Genomic DNA, 12,054 nt, shown 5'->3' on the forward strand with positions numbered 1-12,054 from the left:
TGATATATGTTGAACATAATTTGGATCATCGTCTTGGCAATCATTAACTATAGCATTCTGACAAAAAAAAATCAATATTACATGTTAGTATTAATTACATAACACAATGCATGTTTTTGTTATACAATGTTAACCATAAAATGAGGTAAGATATAATATCTAATAGTACTAAAAAATAAAATGAAAATATGGTTTAAAAGTATATTTGAAATCCAACTAAGATTACATACCATAGAGTCCATCCAAACAACAAATTCAACCCATCTCTTTTGCTGCAGCACCTCCTTTTCCAAATGATTTGGAGGTCTTCCATATTTTAGTTCCTATCAATCAGTAAATAGGGAGAAATTAGATAACAATGACTTTCTTCTAGTACAAAATTTATTAAAAAAATATCACATGTTTAATATACTTACAAAGGTTGTTATCAGTGCTTTTAAACCTTTCTGGCCACTACAATGAGTGACTTTTGTCTTGGTTAACCTCGCCTTGGATGCCTTGTCCTTAAACATAAACCAATTCAATTTATTTTCACACAAATACATGTCTAAGATACTTATAAGTATTAATACATTCTAAATAATGTTTAATGAAAAATTCAATACCTGAATGCTCTCATTGCCGGCTTTTCTTTGTGCATCCAACTTCTCATATGATTTTGCAAGTTCTTTCCATACTTTAAAAGGTATGTCAATAGGTCTTTGTTTCAGTATTTGATCTTGAGGCATTTTTTTAATTTTTCTTGTTTGGTTAAAAATTTTGGTTAAAAAAAACCGAACAAGTAATTCACATCAATGGCATGGGGACTCTATGGATATGTGTAAAAAAATGGCTATAAAGAAAACATCCAAAAAACATATGAGCTCTCCCTTTGATGGTCACTTGGGGCATATGGTTGGAAAGGAACAACTCCATTTTCGAAAATCAAGGACAATCCTTTCTCAAAGTCCTTCCTAATATTTGCTCCAAATGTCTTAAAATGAAAAACAAAATTCAAAAGTCATCCTCAAACATCTCCCTTAAATATAACGTTGGACCATAAATTCTTCACTTTTATTGTTATCGGCTCTGGAATGATTTTTCTATATGCAATTATATAATGAAATACGTGTGCACTAATGAAAAAACATTGAGTTTCATTTTTCATAATCACAAACAATGAAAAAAGAATCACACGTAACTAGCATCATTTTGGAAATTTTATATTTATTAAAAATCTTTAACATGTTTTCCTCCCATATCTCATAAAAAGGTGTGAAATTTTTTATATACTCTCCAATAAGCCTAAGGATCACATACCTTTTAAAACTTTGCATTACCATTATATGTTTCTCCTTGAAGATATATAATATGTTTCTTCTTTAACATATATATTATGTTTCGCATTTCTTAATATTTGACAAAATACTAAAGTTTAAAACAGTGGTCATTGTCTCAATCATATTCCTGGTGATCTTGTTCAGCATAAAACAGTTTGGTACAAGCAAAGTAGGCATGACATTTTCTCTGGCACTCATGATATGGTTTTTCTCTATTGGTTCTATTTTACTTTACAATATTATTTAACATGACATGACAATTTTAAGGGCATTCAATCCTGTTTATATCTATTACTTGTTCAAGAGGAACACTATCAAAGCATGGATGTCCCTAGGAGGTTGCGTGTTATGCATAATAGGAGCTGAAGCTATGTTTGCTGATTTGGGTCACTTCTTCACATGTGTAGTATTCCCATGCCTACTATTGGCTTACATGGATCAAGTTGCATATCTTATGAAGCATCCCTCTGTGGTGGAGAACGTATTCTCTGCTTCAATTCCAGATGGTTTTATCTGGCCAGTCTTCGTGATAGCTAGTGTTGTTGCCATGATTGCAAGCCAGGCAATGATCTCAGCAACAATTTCATCTATTAAAATGTCCATGGCCCTAGGATGCTTTCCCAGATTGAAAATAATTCACACATCCCGACGGTTCATGGGTCAGATCTACATTCTTGTCATCAACTGGGTTCTAATGATAATGTGTGTCTTGGTATGTGATTGTTTTAAGAGCACGGTCGAGATATCAAATGCATATGGCATTGCAAAGGTAGAGATGATTATGGTGACTACAAGCCTAGTGGTTCTTGTCATGGTTCTTATATGGGCAAAAAATATATTCCTTGCGATTGGATTTCCTGTTCTATTTGGATCAACTGAGCTAATTTATTTTTCTGCAGTTTTGATGAAAGTGGGGGAAAATGGTTGGATAAATGGTTTTTGCCACCTACTTCCTTCTTGTGATGTACATTTGGAACTATGGAAGTGTTCTGAATTATCAGGAGTTGTATATCTTGTTGGTCACAGAGATGTCAAGGCTAGAAAGGATTCATGGTTTCCTAAGAAACTGGTTATAATCTACTTCTATGCTTTCATGAGGGCAAACTGCAGGGCAGGCCCTGCAAGCCTCAATGTACCTCACACCAATCTCTTGCAAGTTAGCATGACATATACTGTCTAACTTGAAGGTTTCCATGAATCAAACATGCTGAATGTTTTTCAAGGACCAAGTCACAACATCAATATGGTGATGGATAACAAAGATTTCCTTGGAGGTGGCAGAGATGAAGTGAATTTTAATGTGAAGTTAATAATCATAAGTTTTGTTGTCGACCAAGATCTTCATTACTTAGTCCTTGATTTTGTTGGATAGAGAATAATAGCCATTCCTACGATTAATCACTGATATTTATGAACAAAGACACCATTCTTTTTTCAATGAAGATGATAGGTGGTATTTTATATGCATGGTTAAGCCTAAGATAAGCCATGTTTTCTACATAAGAAAGTTATATTAAGTTATATCCATGAAAATGAAAGGAAGATGACATTGCACGTTTCCTCGTATAGCTAACCATCGCTCAATAACATTGGATGCTTCTCCACCTCATTCATTACATCATTGCTTAAGAACCTTGGATGCTTCTCCATTTTTTTTGACATCATGTATTGATTATGTTGTTGTTGGAGGTTTTACACTAAGTTTTTCAACATCGAGCTTACTAGGGCTTGCACCACCGGGGTTATTAGTAAGAATCTCATGAGGTTTTCATAGCCATGATTATTAGAATCAAAATAGTAGGATTTGCACTAAAAAACAGTTCATAGAGCTTTCCTGCTGGGGAGAAAATCACAAGTTCAACTTCTGCAGTGCAGAGCACCGAGAGCTCATAAGCTTTCTTCAGCAATCCACCTACGTTTGGAAAATGTAGCCTGCCTACTGGTGATGTTCTCAATCCTCTTCCTCTGCATCTTTCCCCTCACTATTCTTGTATGTCCTCTTTCGTTTTTCCCTCCAAACAAACCCTCTCAAATTGAGAAAGCAGAACAACTCACTCGATGAGAATCCGAATCCAATTATCGCTTCTAACAATAACCCAATACGATACCAGAAGTGATTACACAAAACCTCATTGACTCTTCATTTGTTTGGAAAAGAGCCAAGCATATACTTCTAACGAGGGTTTCCGTCTCAAGTTTGGCTCGCAGGACGTCGCTTAGTCAATTGCGAGAAAAGTTTTCCACCTGCCTGTCACATACGGTTTGTCACACTATATATTAAAATCAGGGACAATCCTTTCTCGGAGTGGACAATCCATTTGAATGCATTGATCAATGCTTTGTGCAACGCTGGTAGAGTGGACCATGCAAGGAACTATCTAATGGAGATGAAAAAATTTAAATCCTGATATAGTTTGCTATAGGACATTCATTGGAGGCCTATGCAAGTTGGGTATTGTGGATGAGGCAGTGAATCAACTGGCGATAATGATTAGAAAGGGTCTCTCACCCACATATGCTCTGTACAAATCACTCATCAAAGCTTGTTGCAAATCAAAGAAAGTTCAAGCCGCTGCCCAGATACTGAACAAAATGCTTAGGGAACGTGTTGTTCCAAGTCATGCAAGTTTTATCTATGGCATGCATCATCTTGGGAAGGTAGGAAAAAAAATTGAGGCATAAAAAGTTCTTGAAGAAGTGATAGATTGTAAATCCTCTGTACATGTTAAAGTATACAGAAGTAATGTCTGCTCTATTTCAGACCAGTGAAGTGGAAAAATCATTACAATTAGAAGGCAAAAGAATTAGAAGAGGTTGTGAAACTAAATTTTTGACTCTGTAAAACAGTGTTTCTCTAAGGGAAAAATTGATGAGGTATCCAAGATTTTAGAAGGCATAAACCAAAGATATCCGGTACAAGGTATTACATTATGAAAAAATTGAAATGGTCAGATTTATTGTTTTTCCAAGGAGACCACTCTTGCTTGAAGGAATGGAGAGGGCTCTACTCGTAAGAAAGCACTGAACCAAGACCATTGTCAAAAAATGTTGAACCAAGAGTATTGTTAAAAAGCAATGTTGCTTAGTTGCATGAAAATTTAATTGTCCAAAATTTAATTTTGGACTCTTTGCTAGCAAAATTTCATATAAAGGTATGCCCTTTTGCCTTATAACATGATGATTTTAATGAAAATGGAGGAATGGAATCAACTTCAGAGAATCAAATGAAGTTAAAAAATATTAGATTATCAATTATAATCCATAGGAAGGGAGGAAAATAAAGGGTATGGTTGTGCTTAGCCTAAAACGTTTGCCTCTCATTTGAGAACTTTTCAAAAACTCAACTTTATTTCTGAATCTATAAACACAACTCTAAGTTTACATCTCAATTTACAGGTAAAGATTCGGTTTAAAGCAAATCTAAAAATAAGAATAAGAAAATCCAGAACTAAGAATTTGAAGCATTATTATTGTGGCAGAGCAAGGCAACTAAAATTTGAGTGTGTGGGAACAAAGTGGGATCTAGAACATGGAAAACTCACCAAAAAAAACAGCAAATGTTGTGGAAAGTGGAAAAGAGGAAAAAGAGCATCATTCCTTTGTTAAATCTCATACAGAATACAAATTAGATGCATTGTGTGAAGGAAAATGAAATTTACAAATTAGATGCATATGACCATAACATGGGATGTCCCCCAACTTTAAATTTTTCATCATGCAGACATCAGGTAGCAAGCCAAGGAGCATCTCGAGCTGTTCAGGACATTTCTGTACCTCCCCCCCCCCGACAAATCCTGAATCCTGGATATAGGAGTTGCAAATAAAGTATGGAGCTTCTTGAAAAAAAATGTTAGCAATGGGTACTAATGCTAGTTTTAACTTTAACCTGCTTGCAATGAATACTCGGCAAATCCAAGTGTATCTTGAGGTAAAATTTGTTGACAATAGAACAGGATGGTTTTCCTGCTGTTGATACAAATGGCTATTGCTGTTAAGCCTAATTTTAACTATGATATGTTGCCAGAAGACATGTCCCCAAAATTTGGACAAATCCCTCAGACCATAGGATGTGTTCCTCAATCCCAGGTATGCATCCTCCTACAACATGGCATAGAGAAAAATATGCTTAACAGAAGTAGTCATTCACATCAATAGCAGGAAAACCATCCTGATGTGTTTCCAACAAAACATTATCTTGTGATACCCTACACACCACCATATTGGGTAAAAATGTAAAACTAGCATGTGTACCCCCAATGCCAACATTTTTTTCAAGAAGTTCCAAACCATAGCAGACAAGACTCTAGATGCTAAAATGACAAGAAAAGTTTACAAAACTTTGAGAATTGTCAAGCCTGTTTCAGACTCTCAGATATCTAGTGGGCTATGCCTGTCCATGAATGCACGTGAGAGACCAATAATATACAAGAAGGCAATGAAACAATCACAAAAGCACCTACACTCAAAATTCCATTCTGGAAAGAAGGAAAAGACTCACTAAGGATACCAAGGGGTGCAAAATTCTAGATGTGAGGAATAGCAGTTACTGAGGAATACGGTTCATCTATTCTTACTATTACAGATAATGCATTTACCAGATTGACTCAAGGTCTATTTCCTAGTGTCATGGAACACTGTGTTTTGATGATGGCTTTGGTCTTGTTCCCATGGAACTGTAGTTGCATCTGGCTTAATCAATATGAAAGGGCTGCCCTGTGCGCAATTAGGAAGAAGTTTCCTTTCTTTCTCCTCTGGGTTATGTTTCAAAATTATAACCATCAGCTATTGGCATATTGAAGGGATCACACACCTTTCAAGCAGAGCCCATTTTTCTGCAGGATTGTCCATAGGCATTGTTGCAAGTAACACCCCTTCATACAGAAGCCAGTTTTCCACAGAAGAATGGTGGCTGTTCAGTGACTCAGGGCCTCTCTGTGCAGTCACAAGTAGTATCAGCATTATAACATATCCTTTCAAAATTCAAGTATATCTTCTCACTGGAAAGCAAAACAACCTCACTTCAGAAACAACAAACAGTGTAGATTAGGGTGAAATTTGTGATCTATGATCTTCCTGATATATGCCATTCCCTTTCTAATCTTGATGACATTTTACAGGTCTGTATGAGCAAAAAGAGTTCTCTCAGTGCTTAATCATTTTGAATTTTTATGGCTTCTCATGTTGGTCCCCATGTGAGTATCAGTTAATACTGCTGTCAAATTGTATAAAACAGATAGACAGGAGGGATGAACATAGAAGGTCTACATAAACCAGTTTTGCAGTGCTTCCTTTTGCTATTCATAAACAACTTGCACTGTGGGAATGTACTACCTGCAAGGTTGCGTTGTTTGTTTCATGAAAGGCTGGCCACTAAATGGCATTGGGAGCCCAGTTGTTTACTTTCCAAGTTACAATGTTGCATGGCCCATTGATCTATGCAACAAAGATTTTATGTTGACCTAACAGGGGAATGAACTCCAGTGGGCCCAATTCTGGGCTATACGATATTTTTTGTTTAATAACAGAAATGATAATTTGAATAAATTATTTAAATAAGCAACCTTACTATGGGCCAGTGACACAAAGAACAATAAACTTAGAAATCTATTTTGTTGAACACAAGAAACAAGCTTGGAGAATATTGTCACTCTAAAGATTCAACTTCAACTTCATATGACACAAAAGATGGGGTGTTAACTTACGATATTTAGCCAAAGTAAATCTGATAGGAATGAGCAATTAAGAATTTACAAGATAAATTTAAACAGCTAAATGTTGAATATTCATATTATTGTTCTTATTGTGAGGGCAATGTATATATTTCAAACCAAAAAAACAGTATATAAGTAGCAAGAGACAATTGGTGTCATAAGGGTCATGGTTCAGTGGTGAAGACGGTGGCATGTCAGAATCCACAAAGATTCAATTCCCTTAGAGAAAAAATAACTTGTGGTGGGCAGGTACAGGTCCTGTGTTACTGCAACCAAATTATACCCCGCATACAATTGGTGTCAATAGGGACATGGTGCGTTGGTAAGGACGGTGGCATGTCAACAACCGCCAAGGTTTAATTCACCTGGAGAAAAAAATAAGTGGTGGGGACCAGGTACAGGTCATGGGTGATTGTGACCACATAGAAACCCCCAATACACCAAGAATATATTTCCAAAAAATAAAAAGTATATTAATATAAGTAATAATCAACAATTGGTGTCCATTGGACCGTGGTTCAGCAGTGAAGACAGTAGCATGTCAGCACCCACCAAGATTCAATTCCCCTGGAAACACAAATAAGCGGTTGGCAGGTACAGGGCCTGGGTGACTTTGACATAACAGTACCCCCCTCACCTCTTGTGGCAGCTTAGCCAAACCTAAGTGCTTGTGTTTAATGGTTGCCAGCGTTTTGGAGGCACTTCCAATACTTCTATTGAATTTAAGGAAGGCATTTTATAAATATAATAACAGACAATTGATCAGCTATTATTTCAAAAACAAGATTGTGATAATAAAATAATGGAAATACAGATATCTGCCTTCATAGCATTGCTGGTAAATCAAAATTAAAGCTAATGGAGAAGGCAAAGAAATAATCAAATACCTCAGACGTTCAGCATCAACCCTGACATCAATTTTCTCCGTCTCTCGATTTATCAGATTGACAATTCGAGCTGTATATGTAGTGATTGCACGTAGTAATTGTGGAGGACTCCTGAGCAAATTTAGAGCAAGATCCTTCACATCATTTGGTATTTCCCCATCCAAATCAATAACTTGCTTCTCAGCATCTAGATGTGCATGTCCCTGAACACCACCCCCATCATAAGCCGGGAAACTGTTCCGTATTATTTCAATGAGATGAGCTGCAAGTGATTCACATGCCTTTCTAATGCTCCTTTCCTGTGCTGTTTCAATAAGAATGAGACCATCCGCTGGCTTGTTGCCCTTGATTGTGGCATAAACTGTATCCTGCTCGTTACGGGCACGCAGAATGTCAGGAGTTGCATCTTGCCCACCGCCAACCCTCACTCGCTGTGCATCCCTTGCTTGATCAACATAACGATGAAGTCGTCGCTGATATTCTGCAAAAATCTTGCATGTTTCTTCACACCGCTGGTCATAAGCTTCAAGCATTACCTGCTTATGCCTAATACAAAAGAAGAAGAAAAAATAACAGTCAAAAGGCGATACTTCAATGAAAACTTTAGAAATAATTTTAAAATTTGAGCGAAGTTCCTTAATGTTCTTCACAGTATATATTATCCAGTTAAACTTGATTTCAATGTTATTGCACGAAATTATTCCTGTTTGACAAAATGAAATTCAGCCACACACTGCCTTACGAGTAATAGATCATTCCCTGTGATATATTACATCAGGAATTTTGGAGCATAATGAGTAACTCTGGGATCGGGTATAATCAGTTCGTTTATTCCGTATTTATCATTAAGGAGCTTAAAAAGAGCACAGTGTCAAGCCCCTTCTGAACCCATCGCATTAATTAGCATATTTGAAACCACGATATTCCTAATATTTAACAGAATAGCTTAATGTAAACAAGCTGCAAGATCCACAAAACTAATTTGATACACAGGCTTTTCAGAAGCGACAGAATTTAACCAAGAAACTAACTTGAATAATATAACGTTCTCATAGAACCAGATAACGAAACCTAGTCTGATTTTAGAAAATGAATCAACAACGCAATAAATTTTAAATCTGTACCTGTAATTTGATTTCTCATCAAGCATTCTTTTGCGTTTAGCTTCTTCCCTGGAAGCTTCAAGCATCCGTCCCTTCAATTCCTTCCTCTGCCGCTGAAGGACGTGGCGTAGTCTTTCTACCTCTTTCTCAGCTGCATCTCGTTCTCTCAGAGCCCTCTCTCGGGTCTCATAGGCTTCAGAAGCGTGTCCTTTTTCCAGAGGCTCTTTAGATTTGGCAACCTCGACCACCTTTCCTTTGCTTCTGCCGTCATATCTCTTCCTGATTTTGCCTTTAACTTCCTCCTCCTTCACATTTAAGTTTTTTGCTGCTGCCTCGGCTCCTTCTTGCAGACCGACTACGATGCTAGGGCTGCCGTGCACGAGAATGTTTCTCTTAATTTTCTCCACTATTTTCTCAGACCTTACTCTCTGCAGTAGGAAATTCCAGACAGGTAACATATTTCCCCTGCATATTTTCTTCAGATCTTCCGGCGATGGCAGGGGTTTGTTGGAAGATAAATGTCGGCCGTGCGGTCTGTACCCCATTTCCTACTGTAACCATTCCAATATAGCCTCCGGCTGAGGAACGGAACCGCCTGGAGTCTGCATAGCTTAAACACTACAATCTTTGGATAAAATTGATCGAAAGTGAGCTCAAATTACTGCAAATGCCCTCCGAAATTCGATCATGCCTGCCTGGTAAGGCACTGAAGCTCGATCCGGGATATAAAAATGCCGGTTCCGCCTAGATTTGGTACCAAACTGTCCCGAATTGAAGACCTAGACAAAGCTGGAAACCCTAAGCCAAGAGAATTGCTCTGTGTCCAATTGCAGCTGCGATGGCTGCTGCGGTGAGATGAGAAATTTGAGAGTCCCATGGACTCAAACCTTCAATCCATCGGCCGGATCGGAATTTTCTTCATCGTATCTCAAACCCTGGCTCCGTGCTTTTTCCTGCCACTGCATTGATAAACCCTGTGCAATTTACGCTGCCAGGACTAGAATAAATAAATTGGCGAAAAATAATTCAAATATTCGCCCGAGGGACCGTTTAATGAATGCATGCTTGTTTGTTAATTTTCCAAATTTCTGTCCGTTGATATGCTTGTTTCCTTCATTGGGAGGGGTTTTGTAAAGAAAAGTAAAGCTTTACCTTTTTTCAAAAATGCTAATTTCATAGTGAAAAAGAGTAAATACATTTTTTTTATTTTCACATCACTAGTTAAGTAGCTATATAATGTTTTTGGTTCTTGGTTAGGTTGGAAAATATTTATAATAATATAATTCTATGGTTGTTGTTTAAGTTTATTAGGTGTTATTAAAACAATAAATACATTTTTTTTATTTTCACATCACTAAAGAAAGTAACTATATAATGTTTTTGGTTATTGGTTAGGTTAGAAAATATTTATAATAATAATAATATAATGTTATGGTTGTTGTTTAAGTTTATTAGGTGTAATTTTTTTTAATTTCAATTTAATAATTTTTAAATGGAAAAATATGATTTTAATTTGGTTGTATTGAAAATATTTATATGTTTTTACATATAAGGTGGGTGCAAATAAAGGAGAATATATAGTAAGTCTATTTAATAGTTAATAACAAGTGTTAATTTCTTAAAATTATATGATAAATTTGAAAGGAGTAGGGTATGTATCTTTTTTCGGGTGAAATATATTAAAATTATTATGTGAATGGGGTTGTAAGACCCTATATTTTCATCCTGGGAAAATATAGTCCTCTCTTAGCCACTTGCATAGTTTAGATTGTCATAAGCAAAGTAGGTACATTGTCTTAAGATGTAAACATTTCATTTTAAGCAATGTCATAATGTGGTTTCAGCGAAGCATTAAAAGATGGAATGAGCATGCACATTTGGGATGCTAGTGTTATATTCAGCTTGAGGCATGATTGCACGTCTAAGAAGACTCTAACAAGGGTTGCAGAGGAGAGGTTGGGGGATTGTAGTCTCACTTAGAAGTGTATACAAGCAAGTTAAGCCCTATGAGAAGTTGTGAAACAAAATTAAGGGATTTGACAAGTTGCACGAAGGCAACTTAGTAGTGGTACTAAGTGAGCAATCCTTGATTCAACTTGATACTCTCTCCTTGGCACTACCACTTTGTAAGATGGAGAAGAAATGTGAAATAGATGTGCAACCCACTAAAGAAGTTGAAGGTTGTTGTAATGTATATCGGTGGTTATGTCATGATGTGAAAGGAAGTGTTGGAACTTGGAAGGTGACCATTAGAGTAGATTTACCATGGAGTGCAAGGAGGTGCAAGGATCTGATAAGGAGGGAACTACACAAATCTAACAAGTAGGCCATATTGGGTTAGGATATTACTATTTTGGGACATCCAGAGTTGAAGGTGCATTTTATGGAGGTGCAGTCGAAGTGCTTGGGTGTGTGCCACAGCGTAAGGGTATCTAGGACTTTTAGTGTGTGTTAGTGGTGTTAGTGCATTGTGTTTGATCAACACTAGCTAGAATGTGTTCCATGAAGGAAAAAATCCCACAAATTTGGGATGACTTAACCATTTGGCATTTAAGGTGTGTTATGTCCTAGTTTTGAGGAGACAATTAGAACCATCTTAGAGTGTGATGGGTTGTGCCATGGACTTAGGTCCACTTATATGGGTTGAGGTGTAAAGGTACCGTGTGAGTTGAGGAAAATGATTACAATGCTTACCTATATAAAGTGTTTATGATATAAGATTAATAAGTTTTTGTTGGAGAATGGAAGAGGAGGATAAGAAAAGAGAGGCATTAAGGTTTGTTGTAAATCAATAAAAAGGAACGAACTTGTTAATCTTATTAGCAAGATTGTTCAAGTTGTCTCTTCAATAGGAGTGAATTTTGGCTAGGACTAGGGAGTTAAGCATTGATTGGGTACTCTGGAAATCCAAGACCTAACATATCCAAGCTAGTCCATTAAATAGATTCATCTTGGGCAAGGGTTGTTAAGGCTAAGGTGCAAATATCCCCTCTGCTCAAACTATTTAACATGCAAAGTTGGATCTGATTCTTCA

General features: G+C 36.7%; 1 protein-coding gene across 1 annotated transcript; it reads right to left on the bottom strand.

The window, feature by feature from the left end:
• Window positions 1–230: 230 nt before the first annotated feature.
• LOC149199041 (AUGMIN subunit 5-like) lies at window positions 231–10,066 on the bottom strand. Its single transcript, XM_089402260.1, has 4 exons — window positions 9,042–10,066; window positions 7,918–8,463; window positions 417–503; window positions 231–323 (listed from the first exon to the last, which is right to left on the bottom strand). The coding sequence occupies exons 1-3, from the start codon at window positions 9,563–9,565 to the stop codon at window positions 479–481; spliced, it is 1,095 nt and encodes a 364-aa protein (XP_089258386.1). The 5' UTR covers window positions 9,566–10,066; the 3' UTR covers window positions 231–323; window positions 417–478.
• Between the last annotated feature and the right edge of the window lie 1,988 nt (window positions 10,067–12,054).

Source organism: Pinus tabuliformis, chromosome 2_1, assembly GCF_031772625.1.
Source record: "Pinus tabuliformis cultivar Carrire ecotype Pingquan chromosome 2_1, CPIR1, whole genome shotgun sequence".
Lineage (NCBI taxonomy): Eukaryota > Viridiplantae > Streptophyta > Pinopsida > Pinales > Pinaceae > Pinus > Pinus tabuliformis.

Excerpts from the sequence above, each read along its gene's own strand:
- LOC149199041 (XM_089402260.1), bottom strand. The coding sequence starts at position 9,565 with ATGGGGTACAGACCGCACGGCCGACATTTATCTTCCAACAAACCCCTG. Across the intron at positions 8,464-9,041 it reads GATGAGAAATCAAATTACAG|GCATAAGCAGGTAATGCTTG; the intron begins GTACAGATTTAA and ends CTTTTGTATTAG. Across the intron at positions 504-7,917 it reads GTTGATGCTGAACGTCTGAG|GACAAGGCATCCAAGGCGAG; the intron begins GTATTTGATTAT and ends TTTATGTTTAAG.